Source organism: Hypanus sabinus, chromosome 1 (genome assembly GCF_030144855.1).
Source record: "Hypanus sabinus isolate sHypSab1 chromosome 1, sHypSab1.hap1, whole genome shotgun sequence".
NCBI classification, from domain to species: Eukaryota; Metazoa; Chordata; class Chondrichthyes; order Myliobatiformes; family Dasyatidae; genus Hypanus; species Hypanus sabinus.
Window position 1 is genome coordinate 137,057,082 of NC_082706.1, and position 18,689 is coordinate 137,075,770.

Here is an 18,689-nt window from a genome sequence, read left to right on the forward strand (position 1 = left end):
ATACAAGACAATGTCTAAGTCATTAAATATCCCTTGGAGTACAGCTAAGCCAGTCATCAAAAAGTGGAAAGAATATTGCACAACTGTAAATCTACCGAGAGCAGGCTACCCTCAAAAACTGAGTGACCATGCAAGAAGGGGGACAAGTGAGGGAAGCCACCAAGAGACCTATAATAACTCTACAGGAGTTACAAGCTTCAGTGGCTAAGATGGGAGAGGCTACACATACAACTCTTGATCAGGTGCTTCACCAGTCGCAGTTTTATGGGCAGGTAGCAAAGAGAAAGCCACTGTTGAAAAGAAATCAACAGTGTAATATCAGCTAGAGTTTGCCAGAAGGCATGTTGGAGATTCAGAAGCCAGCCAGAAGGTTCTATGGTCTGATGGAAGCAAAATTGAACATTTTGGCCATCAGATTAATAGCTATGTTTGATGTAAGCCAAACACTGCACATCACCTAAAACACACCATCTCCAGCATGAAGCATGATGGTGGCTGCATCATACTGTGGGGATGCTTCACTGCAGCAGGCCCTGGAAGGCTTGTGAAGGTAGAGAGTAAAATGAATGCAGCAAAATGCAGGGAAATCCTGGAGGAAAACCTGATGCAATCTGCAGTGAACTGCAACTTGGGAAAAGATGTTTTCCAGCAAGGCAATGACCCCAAGCATTAAGCCAAAGCCACACAGAAATGGCTTAAAAACAACAAAGTTAATGTCCTGGAGTGACCAAGGCAGAGTCCAGACCTCAAACCAATTGTGAATTTGTGCCAGGACTTGAAAAGGGCTGTTCACTCATAATCCCCATGCAATCTTCCAGAGCTTGAGCAGTTTTGCAAAGAAGGATGGGGAAAAATTGCAATGTGCAGATCTGCAAAGCTGATAGACTGATCCACACAGACTCAAGGCTGTAATTGCTGCGAAGGTACATCTAGTAAGTACTGACTTGGAGGAGAATAATTATGCAATCAATTATTTTGTGTTTTATATTTGTAATTAATTTAGATCACTTTGCAGAGGTCTGTTGTCACTTTGGCATGAAAAAGAGTCTATTTCAGTTGATCAGTGTCAGAAAAAGCCAAATGTTATAAAACATGAAAACTTCAAAAGGGGGAGGAGTTGAATACTTTTAATAGGCACTGCATCTCATGCCATAATGATAATGTCCCACATTCTACATTCTACAGTCAGAGAAAAAAATTTCTCATCACATTTGCTATCGATTCTTTTAGAAGTCCTAAATGCTTCACTGAGAACAGTTCTTGTTCTTCAAAACTCTCAAGAGGGAATTGACTATTCATCAGATACTTTAAACCCAAAGAGAAGGATTTCCCTAAAAAATAAGCAATTTAATAGCAAAAACAATTCTTATGACTGTCCTTAAAGAGCCAATGTGTTCCTAAACGTGCAGTAATTTTATATCATAAAATGGACCTAAGTGGTTTATCCATAAGACATAGGAACAAAATTAGGCCCTTTAGACTCTGCTCTGCCATTCCATCATGGCTGACTTATTAATCAACTCAACCTCATTCTCCTGCATTCTCTTCATAAACTTTGACGCCCTAATCAAGAACTTGTTAATTTCCACTATAAGTATACTCAGTGACTTGGTCTCCAAAGCTGCCCAGTAATGAATTCCCAATCACTGAAATCAGGCTAACTGGCCTATAATTTTCTTTCTTCTGCCTCCCTCTCTTTTAAAGGATGGAGTGACAGTTGCAATATTTTAATCCTCTGGAAACATTCCAAAATATAGTGATCTTTGAAAGATCATTACTAATGCTTCCACAATCTCATCAGTTACCTCTTTCAGAACAATGGAGTGCAGTCCATCTGGTCCAGGTGACTTATCCACCTTCAGATCTTTCACCTTTCCAAGTGCCTCCTTTTTAGTAATAGCAACTACACTCACTTCTGCCATGACACTCTCAAATTTCGGGCAACTACACACTACAGTGAAGACTGACACAAAAAACCTATTAAGTTCATCTGCCATTTTTTGTCCCCCATTATTACAACTCCAAAGGCATTTCCCAGCAATCCAATATCTTTTCTCACCTCACTTTATTTTTCTGAAATAAACTTTTGGCATCCTCTTTTATATTGTTGGCTAAGTTACCTTCATATTTTACCTTTTCTCTCCTTATGGCACTTTAGTTGCCTTTTGTTGCTTTTTAAAGACTTCCCAATCCTCTAATTTCTCACTATTTTTTGATATATGGCTCCCTTTTGCCTTTGTATTCTCTTTGACTTCTCTGGTCAGCCATGGTTGCATCATTCTCCCTTTAAAAAAACCCTTCATTGTTGAGATAACCATATACCCATATAACAATCACAGCAGGGAAACAGGCCATCTCGGCCCTCCTAGTCCGTGCCGAACTCTTAATCTCACCTAGTCCCACCTACCCACACTCAGCCCATAACCCTCCACTCCTTTCCTGTCTATATACCTATCCAATTTTACCTTAAATGACACAACTGAACTGGCCTCTACTACTTCTACAGGAAGCTCATTCCACACAGCTATCACTTACTGAGTAAAGAAATGTACAATATTTATCCTGCACCTACTGAAAAGCTCCCCCAAAGGTCTAGCCATTGTTCTTCTGCCATTATCTCTGCTCGTGTTCCATTCCAAATTACTTAAGCCAACTTTCATCCCTCTGTAATTCCGTTGACTCCAAAGTAATATTTCTGACTTTAGCTTCTCTCTCTCAAACTGCAAGGTGAACTCTATCATAAGAACATAAGACATAAGAGTAGAATTAGGTGTTTTGGCCCATCATTCCTGCTCCACCAATTCATCATTGCTGATTTATTATCCCCCTCAACCCATACTCCTGTCTTCTTCCCGCAACCCTTGATGTCTTGACTAGTCAAGAACCTATCAACCTCTGCTTTAAATATACTTAGTGAATTGATGGACTGAATTACCCTACATTCATCAACTTATTCTGTCATTTCCTCGAAGAATTCTATCATCCTCATTTGGTGTAGTGAATTTATATATAGGTGTGACCTGCCCCTCACAAGAACATGCTGCTTATGCCTAGTCAGACTATACACCTCCAAAAGTTCATAAATCTTTTCTCTAAGAATCCTGTCCAATACTTTGCCCACCACAAACTTAAGACTCACTGGTCTATAATTCCAAGAATTATCCCCATTTGTTTCTTGAACAAAGGAATAACTTATGCTAATTTCAAATCTTCTCGTACTACTCCTGTGACCAGTGACTTCTCATGCATAATTAGCAATGCTGACCCTCCATAATTAATCTCGAACTGCAAATTAATCAGAATCCTCAGAATCCCTTCTAAAGACACTTGCACCATTTTAACACTCACTACTTAGTCTAGATGGCTAGACTAACCCTGCTACCATTCTTAAATAAAGGGAAGACATTGCTTATCTCCAATCTTCTGCTAATTGCCTGCTGCTAATAGAGGTATAAAATTTCTGCCAAAACCAGTCAATCCCTTCTCCTGCTTCCCATGACATCCTAGAATATACCTGAGATTTTGGGGTTGATAAATTATTATGCATCTCATGACATCTTTTTGTAATGTTGGTATGCTCCAGATATCATAGTTCCCACCCCTGGATTCAAGGACTTCCACACCCTTCAACAATGTGAACAGAGATGAGAAAGATAAAGGAATATCACAAGGCATTTTATATATAAATTAGAAACGTATATAGGACTCAAGAACAAAGGAGGGATGTTTCAGCTTTACAGTGAAATAAAAGAGGTTTACCAGGATGCTATCTGGATTAGAGGCTATGAGCTATATTAAAAGAGGTACAATGAACATGGATTGTTTTCCTGCAGTATCAGAGCTGAGGGGTCTGCAACAAACTATAAAAGACTTGTTCTCATTCTGCATCCATCCATCACAGGTGTTTCATTACTAAATGCTTTGACCCATTTTATTCAAAAACCAGATCAAAAATGCTTACAGAAAAAATGAATACCAGTTTAACGATATTCAGCGGCAAAATTACCTTCCATCGATCCATTTTTCAAAAACTATACAATCTCTCCCATTTAAAAGAACAAAAACAGATTTCACCCTAATCAGTTAAGGATACTTGTAATTTGCATTACTGTGTCTTGTGTTTTAATCTACTGAACGTGCAATTTATTTATTCCTTCACAGGATGTGGTTACTGCTGGCAATTACAGCATTTATTGTCCATCCTCATTTTCCACTGAAATAAGAAGCTGTTAAGAAATAACTACACTGGTCGATCTGAAGCCTTATAAACCAGTCGAGATAAGGACAGCAGACTGTCTTGTCCAGTAGTTCCATGTTTAACATCACAGAGGCTAACTCTTTTCTTTAAAAAATATGTTCAGATTTATACAGTTGCTTGAATTTAATTCTCCAGTTGCATGACACTGGATCAAAGGTCCAGTACTCTGGTTGTTTGTTAAGTAACTTAACCAGTACACCATTCTGCCTCTTGGGTCATTCAGGAAATTTATTATAAACTTGATATACAGCAGTCTGTTTCAGACTTTGTGTTTAGTTTGTGCCAGAAGACAAATTTACTGCTAGTCCTTCGTAAACTGGAGACTTCAAACTGCACAGTGGTGAGTTATTAACACTCCTGTCTCACAGTTTCAGGGACCCAAGTTCAAACATAACCTCCAGTGGCAACTGGGTGGGGTTTCCATTTTCTCATTGTAAATGCATGGGCTTTCTCTGGGTGCTCAGGTTTCTTCCTACATGCCAAGGATGTCCACATTGATAGTTTAACTGGTCATTGAAAATAGTCCCTAGTGTTTTGAGTAGTAGAATCAGGGAAAAGTTGATGCATAGATTAAAATGAGATTAGTGTAAATGAGTGTTTAATGGATGAAATGAAGGGCTGTGATCAACAAGGATTGGTCTTCTTAAAAAAAATCCTTGCAACTGGTCTTCTGTACAAAGTACATAAACAATATACTCAGATCTAGAGAGTTGAATTCCAGAATGAGGTGAGATTCACCGCCCTTGACATCAAAGCAGCATTTGTCTGAGTGTGGCATTTAGGATGCCTGGAATAACTGAAACCAATGAGCACCAAAGTTGTAACAACTGGGCCATATCTCATTTGGAGGACAATTAATGGGGTTATTGCTCTATCACTCCAGCCCCAGGATATCACTGCAAGAATTCCTTATGGAAAGGTCCCAATTACTCCATCCAGGACATTTTTCCTATAATAAAGTCACAAGTGGGTATATTCAATCTTGTCAGTGATTCCATAGGAACAAAGCAATCCCTATCTCCATGCAGCAAGACCCGTGCAAAACTTAGCCATGACTGATAAGTGCTAGTAATATATGTCCCACAATAGTGCTAGGTAATCATCATCTGCAATGGAACAGAGTCTAACCACCTATCTCTGACACTCAATGGCATTACCATTGCTGAGTCCCCCAACGTCAAATATCCTGCACCCCAACATTAACCAAAAATTCAAATGGACCAGCTACAGAAATATTATCACCACAAGAACAGAGTCTGACTCCTGCGGCAATTACAGATTCCAACACCTTAAAGCCTTTCCATCATCAACAACGTATGCGTCAAGAGCATGATGTATTATGAAATTTGTTAACTTCGTAGCAGCAGTATAATACATGATAATACAGAAAGAAAATAAATATATTGATGACAGTAAGTATATGCATATTGAAACGATTAAAAATAGTTCAAAAACAAGAATATATATTATTTAACTAAAAAGTGAAGTATTGTTCATGGGTTCAATGTCCATTTGGGAACCGTATGGCAGAAGGGGAAGAAGCTGGTCCTCACTTATCTGGATGAGTACAACCTAACAATATTCCAAAAAACCAACAACAAGCAGAACAAAACTGGCCACCCTCCACTCTAAGCGTTCATTATCTTCAACTCCAATGGACATTTCAGCAGTGCATACATCCACAAAATACATTGTAAATACTCATCCTTTTGCACCTCCTAAAACTTAATCTCTTCCAGTAAGATAGACAAAGGCAATGTGTATATGATAAATACCACCAACAGTATCTTCCAATAATCTTGATTTGTATGTATATCACCATTCTCTCACTGTCACTGATCAGTGCCAGGAAACAAAAGAGTAATAGCTGATAAGTGTTTTGTGACTGGCAGTTTGTCACCAGTGTGGTGTCACAGAACTCAGTGCACATTCTTTACTATTCCTTTTGGGCTCAACACACTGATACAATCACAAGGAATGCACACCAGCAGTTATACTTCATTCGGATTTTGAGAAGATTTAGTATGTCACCAAAACCTTACAAATTTCTATAGATGTACAGTGGAGAGCATTCTGAAAGATTACATCACAGTCTGGTATGGAACTTCCAATGCACAGGATCACAAGAGGCTGCAGAGGGTTGTAGACTCAGCCAGCTCAGTCACGGGCATAACTCTCCCCCCATCATGAAGTCCATGTTCAAAAAGAAATCCCTCAAGAAGACAACATCTTGGTTAAAAATCCTCACCATTCAGGACATGCCCTCTTTACATTACTACCATCAGGGAGGTGGCACAGGAGTTTGAAGATCCATACTCAATGTTCCTTCCCCCTCCATTATCAGATTTCTGAATAGTTCATGGACTATTCATCTTCTTTATTCATCTTCTGCACTATTTATTTATTTTGTACCTTGCAGTAATTATTACTCTTGCACCTTACTGCTGCTGCAAAACAACAAATTTCATGACATATGTCAGTGATAATAAACCCAATTCTGATTTTGAACTTATCCATGCCAACCAGGGTGCCTGCCAAATTAGTTCAAAGTAAATGTATCAGCAAAGTACATATACATCACCACGTACAACCACGAGATTTGTTTTTCTTGTGGGTATACACAGTAAATCCAATTAGTCCTATTTGTCTGCATTTTACCCATATCCCTCTAAACCCCTCCTTGCCATGTGCTTATCCAAATGTGAATAACATCTCCCTGAAACAATTACCTCATAAATCTTCTCTGTACTCTTTCAAAGATATCGTTCCTATTACAGGCTGAGCAAAAATGTACACAATCCTCCAAGTACAGTCTCACCAGCACCTTGTACAACTGCAAGACTATCTTGTCAACATTTAGTCAAAAAATTATTATTTATGTGTGCCAGTCTGACATATGTATAAATAAGGATTGCAGCCTTTAGGCATTGAAGGGACAGACAACGTACTAAAACAGAGGCAAGTAAGCGACCTCTATGCTCCTACTGTTGAATCAGATTGCAGACTGTGTTGATTTAAACTCTAAATGGGTTCTCAGATTGTCATTCACACACTTTAAAGTGCATCACACAACAAAATGGAAATTCACTGGCCAGCTAATGAAATAACAGAAGGAAAACACTGTGCAGTGAAAATTCTGCAGGAAATCTGTTTTCATAAATTTACACGACAGCTTTATTTTTTTTTCAAATCCATCCATCTTAAATATTGATAACTAAATTTTAAAAATACAATATGTAGCAACATTTGTAAGAGGATAACTCATTTTGCTCCTTCAATACTAAACACTGCATTGCAATGATTCAGTTGGACAACTTGAGTCTCAATGTGGACAAGACCAAGAAAGTGACTGTGGGCTTTAGGAAGGTGCAAGTTGACAACTCCTCACTGCACATACACAGCTCCTCAATGGAGAGAGTTAGGAACAGCAAGTTTCTGGGAGTGTACATAATGGATAATCTCATCTGGTCTCTCAACACCACCTCTTTGGTAAAAAAACAATACAGCAACGGCTCCACTTACTGAAGAGATTAATGTAAGTGAGGCATCCCGCACCATTTTAAACAATTTTTACAGGAGCACCATCAAGAGTGCCCTGGCCAGCTACATCACCATCTGGTATGGGAATTGCAACGCATTGAACAACAAGTCTCTAGAAAGAATTGCAAGAACTGCTAAGAGAATCATGAGGGTCTCTCTTCCAACCATTAGAGATATTTATCAGGAATGCTGCATACACAGGACCCTCAGCATTCTCAGTGATCCCTCCCATCCGTCCAACAATCCCTTTGATCCCCTACCATAAAACAGGAGGTACCGTATCATCAGGACAAGAACTGTTAGGATGGGAAACAGGTTCTTCCTGCAGGCTGTATGCCTATTGAACCCCCTACCACCACCTAAGTCTCATTAGGTATGAAGCTCCAGTGATATTATACTGTTTATTTTTTAACTTGTATATGCACTTTATTAATTGCTAATTTATTTGTGTTAATGTTACTTCATGTGGCATATGTCTGAGTTTTATGTACCATGTTGTTCACCTTGGTCTGGAGAAACACCTTGTTTAGTGGTAAACCTGTTTACTGTTGAATGCAACTCCATTTGCATTTTAGGAGGTGATTTATTTTCCTGAAATCAAGTTTTTCTTGATTGGTAGCCAACTGTAATGTCTTTTGACATAGTATTACACCAGCTAACCACACACATATAATCAATAAAATGTATGAATATGCATGTTTTTCCCACATGGTCTTGTGAAGAACTCATGATTAAGAACGTGATCCTATTTATTAAACATTCTTTATAAGTCATAAACACAAACAATTATATTAATGAATTGAATTTATGACAACACATTTACTTTCTGATCAAGTAAAGAATAAGCTTAAACAACCTACAACTTCCACGGTCAGCAACTGTAGCAGAAATCTACATAAAACTTCAATCCAGAATGAGAAAACTATAGTCCATTTCTGCTGCAAATTTGTTAACAAATTTGATAATCACTGAATTTCATTCAACCTTGACAATGGAAACTTAAGCTGTACCAGCTGTGTCCACAGGGTGACAGTGTGGTCTTGCAGAACGTCAAAACATTATTGGCCACAGATATGCAATGAAAACTGCAGTCAGCAAAAGGATGTATAGCTGAAGGAATGGTGCATAAATTAAACTGCATCCTTTAGCTTAACCTAAAATGGATTTAATAAAGACATCTAAATTTGATAAAATTAAGTTCAGAAAATTTTAAGAATATTGACATTTTCTCATATCAATCTTTTCAGTCTTTGTCTTCACTTTTCAATGTATTAGACCAGGCATGGGCAAACTACGGCCCGCGGGCCATATGCGGCCCGTTAAGCATTTTAATCCGGCCCGCAGAACTTGATGAAATTATATTAATAAACCTTGTTAACGTTTTTTCCCCACAATTCTGGCGTTTTCCCAATAGATGACGCACTCTATATACATTGACCTTTGTTGAGGTGCAGCGTATTACTCCACATTTGCGCTTTACTTTGTAACCTTGTGGCAACCCATTTCCTGGCACATCCGAACCGGCTCACAATTAGCCAGCGTTCCGGCTAAGGGAAATAGCCTGCGGGGATTTGCGAGCACAGAGCTTTGGAGCCTCTGCGCCATGGGGGGCAGGTTGAGGGATGCTTAAAAGTGAGGCTGGGGATTTCGAATAAAGTTTTTTCCTTCGACTGCAGTTACCGACTCCGTGTCATAATTTTAGCGCTGCATGTAGCACACCGCTACAACCTCTCACCCCTTCTGTAAAGATGAGTGGAGCTAAGAAAAGAAAAGTGGATAGAGAATGTCTGGTGTTTAATAAGGAGTGGACAACTAAATATCTTTTTACCGAACACAGATCAACTGCTGTATGCCTGATATGCCAAGAGACTGTGGCGGTTTTTAAAGAATATAATATCAGCCGTCACTTTGCCACAAAACATGCCAACTATGCTAGCGACCAGTCAACGAAAGAACGGGAAGCTAATGCTCAGAGGTTGTCAGCTAATTTACAGGCTCAACAAAATTTTTTTCACCGTCAAACTGCCATTCATGACTCAAGTACCAAGGCGAGTTTTATGCTGTCATTCAAATTAGCAAAGGCCAGCAAGCCTCTGTCTGAAGGCGAGTTTTTAAAAGAATGTATGGTGGAGACAGCAGGCATATTGTGTCCGGAGAGCAAAGACAAATTTGAAAAAATCAGTTTATCACACAGGACAGTGACTCGCCGTGTGGAACTGATAGATGAAGATATAACCAGCGACTTAAATAAAAAGGCAGAGTCGTTCACGTTATATTCATTAGCACTGGATGAAAGCAACGATGTAAAAGACACTGCTCAGCTCCTCATTTTTATCCGAGGAATTAACAATACTTTTGAAATAACGGAGGAGATTTTGACAATGGAGTCTCTGAAAGGAAAAACACGGGGAGAGGACTTGTATGACCGGGTGTCTGCTGTCATCGAAAATATGAAGCTCCCTTGGAGTAAACTTATCAACGTCACCACAGATGGATCTCCTAATTTGACGGGGAAAAATGTCGGCCTGCTGAGGAGAATACAGAATAAAGTGAAAGATGAAAATCCTGACCAGGATGTTATTTTCCTTCACTGCATCATCCACCAGGAATCTCTATGTAAATCGGTATTACAGCTGAATCATGTTGTGAATCCTGTCGTAAAACTTGTCAACTTTATACGTGCAAGGGGACTTCAGCACCGTCAGTTCATCACGTTCCTGGATCACCAGGACCTACTTTATCACTCCCGTGTCCGTTGGTTAAGTTTGGGCAAAGTGTTTCAATGAGTATGGGAGCTCAAAGAGGAGATCGGTGCATTTTTGGAGTTACTGAGGAAGGCCGGCGAATTTCCTGAGCTGAGCAACAAGAGCTGGCTTTGTGACTTTGCGTTTGCTGTGGATATATTTTCACACATGAATGAACTGAACGTGAAGCTACAGGGGAAGGATCAGTTTGTGCATGACATGTACACAAACGTGAAAGCCTTTAAATCCAAGCTGGCTTTTTTCTCCAGGCAAATTTCGAATAAGTTATTCACTCATTTTCCCACACTAGCCACGCTGGAAGAGGCCGGCGCAAATGTGAAAAAATACAGCGAGTCACTGGATGCGCTGCACAGAGAATTCTGCCGTCGCTTTTCTGATTTTGAAAAAATTGACAAGTCACTTCAGTTGGTGGCCTGTCCCCTGTCACAAGATCCTGAAACAGCACCAGAGGAGCTACAGCTGGAACTGATCGACCTTCAGTCTGACCCCGTCTTAAAAGAGAAGTTCAACTCTCTTAAACTGAATGACTTTTTATGTTTCCAAACCTCCGGTGGACGGCACAGAAAATGCTGGCGTTGTTCGGCTCGACCTATTTGTGTGAACAGGCATTCAGCGTCATGAACATCAACAAAGCCAGCCACAGATCCAAGTTAACTGACCAACACCTCAGATCCATCCTGAGAATCGCCACAACAAAACTAAATCCAGACTTTGATGCACTGGCTAAAAAGGGAGACCAACAACACTGTTCTCACTGAAATTAAAAATAAGTTTCTTCGTTGTGGTATGTAAAAAATGCATTTGAAAATATTTTTTTCAATAAGCCTTACATGTTACATGTCATTTCTGTTAAGTGATGGACATGAGTAATGCACAGGTGCACGTACGTTCTCAAAATAAAAAACGCGCTCCGCATACTGGCGCGCTCTCATTGTTCTGTCATTGTGCGGGTCGTTGTTGAGTTTTGGCACAGGGGACAATTGAATAAGAAGGAGCAGGACAAGTAGACCTGCATCTCCTACCATTTTTGAAATAAAGACAGTCAGGAGGAGAGTGATGATGATAATATCTTGAAGGATAACAGAATTTTCAGTGCTTTAAAATAATAACTGTTACTATTTAAAAAAGCTGTATTTTATTCATTTAATTTTCAGTGTTTTAAAAGTCATTTCAATAAATAGCTAAATACCATGGGACTTCAAAGACAGATATTTTGTTGTAATGCATTTGTTCATTTTCAATTGAAATTAAAGCACATGTTTTCTACATATCCCATGATATTTTATTTTCTCTTATGAGGTGTATTACCAAAACACTCCATCCATCTGCACCTGGTCCGGCCCCCCTGTCAAATTTTAGAACCCTTTGTGGCCCTCAAGTCAAAAAGTTTGCCCACCCCTGTATTAGACACTCAAGACATCAATGTAACTTTCCTACAGGCAATCCAGAGATTCCTCAATATAATTTTAGAACACTTACATTTTACTGTAGCTCCTACCAAAACTATTTTCCATCTGTCACCACTGACCTTATAAGGCAAACAATTTACTCCATTTTACAATTGAAATGAATTAGAATTTCACTTGTTCAACACTGGATTTTTACAGCAAGATCCCTCTGGCTGATCTGCCACATGTCAATTCAAAATAGCATGTGTATAAATTGTTTAACAGTTCCAGTTAATGGACTATTACTAGCAGTTTGATTTGTGAAATTAAATACTCCTTTTGGCTGAACTGAAACACAGCATATTAAAAGTTTTACAGCCATTCTTGACAAGTCCCTTCAAGAGTTGTTCTTACTGGTCACAGCTTGCATAGCACATGGATTCTTACTACCAGTAATAACAGATTGACTTTCATAGCTCAAAACCCCCGACACCTGCTGAGGTACTCTTAAGATACATTGAAGACTGTATCAACAGGTGTAGGAGTAGTTTACTTGTTGGTATAATCAGCCATGCTTAAGTCTCATAGGCCGAGGAGGCCTCCATACAACTTCTGAAGCTAAGATCAATTTTTCCTCAACCAAGTTACATTGGTATTTGAAAAGATACCTGGGCGTGAAAGACTAGAAAATTACAAGTAGTTTCAAATCTGGCCAAATCCTTATCTTTTACTAAGTAATTGTAGAGTTTAATATACTCAAGACAAGTGAAAACATGAAACATAAAACCTTGTGAAATGTAACTTTCGATTTCTGATGAGTAACTTAGTACTCTCTTTATCAAGTTTTAATTCTTCAATTTGTTTTCTTAGAAAATAAAAATGTCAGAAATGTGTTTCTAATGGATTATGAATGAGAATAACGTGGACGTGCCAGAACATTAAAGGTTTCTCTAGGAAGAACCCCATTTACAAGAGTTTAAGGATGCATCAAGTCAGCATGTATGAATGTATCGGACTTATATTTAAATCTTAGGAACCACAATAATTCAAACATATAATTCTAAATTATTTTCTTGTCCACTAGCCAGTCACACTTATTTTCTGTGATAAACAGAGATAAAACAAATTATCCATCCCTTTACAAAATTGAACTTCGGAATACAATCTTTTTATGAGCATTTACATTTGTCTTTCTGCTGGGTTGGGCAGGGTTCACCAATTAAATTCAAATTCGAGTTAACAGGGATAGAATATCAATAAAATCTATGGTCTGTTAAATTGCATACATTGGTAGAGAAGCTTTTCATGAAGCAAAACCAGAAAATTGGGAGGTACGTAAATCTAGTCCCTAGACTGCTTTTCATATTCAGTGCAATGAACAATTATTAAAATTAATTTAAATTGTCCACCAGACACGACATACTATATAACATTACCCAAATTTACAATCAGACTTTAGACTACTGAAAAAATGTTGAAAGAATGCAGACTTCTGTACAGTTACCATTACTTGCATATTAATGGTTGAAATTACGTTCAAATTGCCCTGATAGCATCACTCTTTATGCCTCCAGTGAGACAACTGAAATCACTGAAGTTGCCCAGATGTTAAAAGTTTTGGAGGGTGGAAACAGGGTGAACTAAAATCTGCTGACATTGTCCCACTAATAAATGATATACCAGAAAAACATTAGTGTGATGAAGAGCCATTTACAGTGCTATATTCCATAATAAGGCTTGGACAAGTGCTCTTGGAAAAAGCAGAATATTTGTAAACTAGGAATTATTTAAGTCTTTTTAAACTGCAGCTAGCACTTTAGCTCGACAAGCACAACCAATCACAAATTGTACCACAAATCCATAAGCAACTTTTCTCAAAACTTATGTTAATAGAGTTGAAGAAATTAAACAATATATACCTTATAGTTCTTAAGGATTATACTCAATGTAACACCATATTTCTAAACCCAAAAAGTTAAATTCATAGTGAAGTAATAGTGATAAACTCATCATGTGCAGAAACAAGCCCTCTGCCCTGTGTCTAAACTGGTCTTTAAGCACCCAAATACATCATCGTATTTTATTTTTTCATCTGAAATCTACCGATTTTAAACAAGATGACAAATACTCCGTGGTGTAATATGTTACATTTCTTTGTGATAACTGAAATGTTTAAAAGCTAGAAGAATTTCAAATTAGCTGATTAGGTATCAAAATCCAATGAGGAAATAGGTTTTCTCTTCTGACCGTGTTCATATTCAAATCCAGAAGTCAAAACAACTTTATTTCCCATGCACATACCATCTAATCACATCACAATGTCAACATTGACAGCGATCTTGTTTGTATTAATGTACTGAACATAGGTGTCAATAGTACACAATTACTACTGAGCTTACAATTAAGGCAGCCTTGGCAAAGAATACCTGCAGATTGTACAGGTTGCCGCAGGTGCCTGTTTTTGTGAATCGTTCATACCCTAAATAGTTCACAAGTTGGAAATGCAGCTATAGACTAAATTTGCGGGTGGCAGAAATGCCTGCAACCCCGATACCCCCCCAGCAAATGCACACTGTTGGTCTTGTACACTTGTATGTACAGCCTTGTACACGAGTCGGGCATTGGGAATCAAAGGAGGACCTGTACGTTCTGTAGTTGCAAGCTATCAGTGGTAGAGGGAGCACTGGGCTTCAGTGGTAGGTGGGATGCCAATCAAGGAGACAGCTTTGTCCTGTACAACGTTTGAAACTGGTTTTGGTGGAAACTCCCATGCTCACTTGGGCAAGCATTGAATACTTTTGACCACCGAATTCTAATCTGATCCTCATTATTGTACGAGTAAACAACTCTGGCACTGTGGCTGGTTTTGCATATTAGCATACATGTCTTCCTATGATCCGATCTTGCAAGCTTCATCACAGTTTGGAAATACCCAAAGCTATTTCCAGTATATCACTCTCTATGCCTCACTGAATAGGTTGGTATCCTTGTTTAATGATAAGGATAGGATGGAGGGATATACTGAGCCACGTCACTACATGGATGCCTGGCTCATTTTGCTTTGAATTCATTCCTCTTAATATGATGGTACTGCTAAACAACATGACAGAGGTAGGTCCTTTGTATGAAGATGAGATTTTACAGAAATGACATGGACATATGCACATATAATCCTGAAGATGTACAGCAATTAAGTAGCAGTGGATAATAAACCTGCACCACAGATCCAGGGAGAGAAGTTAAAATCTCACTGTGGCAACTGGAGAAGTTAAATTAACATAATTGTAAAAATCTGTAAAACAAACTGACTTAAATAAAGGCAATTGTGAACCTATTGGATTGCTGTGAAATCTGCTGTCATTCAAGTGAGGAATTTGACTATTATTACCTGGCTGCTCCTAAATGTGATTTTAAACCGACTAATTCCTCATCAGATCAGGGGTCAGCAGGGAATGGAAAATCAGGCTTCTCCGCAACCAATGATTGAACAGAAGTTCAAAATGTCAAGTAAATTTACAGCTCCTGTTGGTTTGTTCACCTCCTGCCCAGTCAAAAAAAGCTAATATAAGAAGATTGGAAGTACATACATCTCCATGAAACTATATTTTGATTTTATTTTCAAGGCAAACTGTCAGAGAAACTTCTATTCACAGTGTACCCTTCCTTCTTTCTTCTGAATTACCAGCAGTGCAATCAATTCTAACATAATGCATTTATCAAATTCTCAGAAAAGCTTAGAAATGCTTTCTCATGCAAGGATGTGCACCAAACACTGAGCCAAAGATGGAGTGATCAAAAGTCCGGGCAAAGGGTCAAGTATCAAGTGTGGCCACGAGTAGCAAAAGTACGGGAAAGCACTTGTGGCTTTTGCCAAAGGAATAGCATATTCAAAGGTTTCAAAGGTACAATTTAATGTCAGAGAAATGTGTACAATATACATCCTGAAATGCTTGTTCTTCCAGTTAAGTTCCGGTTAAGCTGGCACCTCATACAACATTTCCACAGTCAACATCTTCTGGATAGCTCAGGAAACTATTCATTTCGCTTCTTTTATATCTTTTATGTCTGTTTTTTTTTGTCTTGAATGTATTTTTGGAACTGCTGGAGCCTGTGATTTGCAATTTAGAGATTGTTTGGGTGATCCAGAGCTTTGCTAACTCCAAGAGGATACTAGGAGGTAGAGGCAGCATACACGGGCCTTGTGACGAGGAGACTGTGGGATGGGGCACGAGCCAATGTTCAACTCCATTTTGGCTGATTAAAACTTCCAATGATCACTAATTAAAGCCATGAGGGAAATTGAAACATTGTGGCAAATGCAAAAGGTAAGCACCGGTTGCCTGCCTTCTGATCACTGGTGGGATCACTCTGCCACCGGAAAGTGGAGACTGCCTTTTCATCACTGCCACTGGAGAGGGAAACCTGTGTTTGCCGCAATGCCTGGAGAATATTACCCAGGCTTTTCTGCATTTTGGATATGGATATGGACTTGGACAATGGACTACGGACTTTTTCCAGTCTTAACCTTTTTTAACATTGTGTTTTTCGTCCAATCTTTTTTTTTTGTCTGGGGGAGGGGGATATGGGGGGGGGGGGGGTTGATTACATTCTTTTCTTTCTTGGTTTCATGACTACTTGGAGAAGAAGAATCTCAGAATTGTATACTTCAATTATAAATGAACCTTTGAACTATTTAGGAAAAAGTGTGATGAAGTTTATGGAAGATCATGGAAAAATTTTAAAACAAAAACATTTAAAACTGAGGACCATAACTTAGTCAAATGAGCAAGCAAAATTTGGTGCAGTATAGATAGTGCAGAGAGGCAAGGCTACGATTCAGCAGTATTGAATAACCTTGGCTTAATTCAGCAAAAGCTTTATCCTCTTTCTCTCCATAAAACCTAGTCTTTAAATCCATTGTCAGGAATTTTGAACTATTTTCTGAGCTTGAACTAATTACAATTTAAAGGAGACTTAAGAAACAAACTGTTTAAGCTGTTGCCAAGTTATTCTTTACTAGCTCATTCAGACCTTATGTGGGTCTGCTGGGATCTTCAAAGGATTTTTTTTACCAATTAAGTTTAAATTTGTGCAAGGAGCGCTGACATTTTTGAAAAGAATAGCTCACAAAACTAACAAAAATTATCCCAGCAATAATCATCAATCTTACTAAAATTACATTGTGAAAACACCACTAATCCATACACATCAAATCAGCAAAGGTAATAGCATAGAGTCATAATCCTTCGAGGAGTACTCCCAAGAGTCTTGCGTGAAAATGTTTTCTTCGGTGTAGTGTCAGTTAACACATATTTAGTTCATTATTATTTTCACTGCACGATTATTCATTAGAAGTTATTAAGATCCTTTGAGATGAGATTCAATGAATTGAGAAGGGCTTGAAAATTACATTTATTAAAGTTCTTCTGTCACATTTATGTGGAATTCATGGCAATAGTTTACTTGCTTTCTAATTCAATGTAGAGCAACAGGAATGTACAACAATCACTAGAACTTCAAAAAATGCAATAAAATAAACACAAGTACAACAGAAGCAAAATGGTAAAAATAGCATTGCACTCAAAATGCTGGAGGAACTCAGTGGGCAAGGTAGCATCTATGGAAAAGAGTACAGTCAATATTTTGGGGTGAGACCCTTCAGCAGGACTCTTTCCTAACACACACACACACACACACACACACACACACACACACACACACACACACACACACACACCCCCCCCCCTACCTTTTCTGATGATTGGGTTTATTTTAAATTGTCCTACCAATCATTTTGGTGTCAACAGTTAGTCAATGGGTCTGTGGCATTACTGGAGAAATTAGCTACCTGAAATTGGAAGATTCACTGTTCATAGCATTGGGCTGCAGGCCACTGCAATGGAATATGAGGTGTTGATCCTCTTGTTAGGATGTTAGGTTACAACTTTCCAAAATTCTGGTTAATATACACTTGAGCACTTTCCCATCCCCTTTTCTCTCTCTCATCTTATCTTCTTGCCCACCTATTGCATCCCTCTAGTGCCCCTCCCCCATTCTTCTTTCTTCCATGGCCTTCTGTCTCTTTCACCAATCAGCATCCCAGCTCTTTACTTCATCCCTCCCCCTCCAGGTTTCACCTATCACCTGGTGTTTTTCTCTCCCTCCCCCCACCTTTTAAATCTATTCCTCAACTTTTTTTCTCCAGTTCTGCAGAAAGGTTTCAGCCCGAAATGTCGACTGTACTTTTTTCCATATATGCTGAGTTCCTCCAGCATTTTGTGTGTGTTGCTCAGATTTCCAGCATCTGCAGATTTTCTCCTGTTTTCAATTCCAGCCACTACCTGTCAGGAGTTTGTACATTCGCCCCATGACCGTGTGGGTTTCCTCTGGGTTCTCTGGTTTCCTCCCACAATCTAAAGACACAGCGGTTGGTAGGTTAATCGGTCATTGTAAACTGTCCCATAATTAGGTTAGGATTAAATCAGGGAATTACTGGGAGGCGTGGATCAAAGAGCCAGACAGCCTACTCAAAGCTGTACCTCAATAAATAAAAGAATTTTAAAAGAGTATAGTCAACGTTTCTGGCTGAGACTCTTCATCAGGAATGTTATTTTCATTAACATTAATAATAATGGATTAAATGCTAAACTAATCAGATTTGAAAAAATGTCGTCGATGATTCGATGGAGTTGGGCATCAATCTGTTGTGAAGAGGAGAACAAGACACTAACAAATTAG

General features: G+C 38.7%; 2 protein-coding genes across 3 annotated transcripts in view; one reads left to right on the plus strand and one right to left on the minus strand.

Annotated features, from left to right (window-relative positions):
• Positions 1-18,689, minus strand: part of LOC132398003 (intermembrane lipid transfer protein VPS13B-like) — a 1,044,617-nt gene that overhangs the window by 579,148 nt on the left and 446,780 nt on the right. The window lies entirely within an intron of this gene.
• Positions 9,645-18,689, plus strand: part of LOC132379715 (general transcription factor II-I repeat domain-containing protein 2-like) — a 50,816-nt gene continuing 41,771 nt past the window's right edge. The window contains exon 1 of the mRNA XM_059948032.1: positions 9,645-11,347. Coding sequence (XP_059804015.1) covers positions 9,856-10,584 — 729 coding nt within the window. The 5' untranslated portion in view covers positions 9,645-9,855 and the 3' untranslated portion in view covers positions 10,585-11,347. The remainder of the gene's footprint in view (positions 11,348-18,689) is intronic.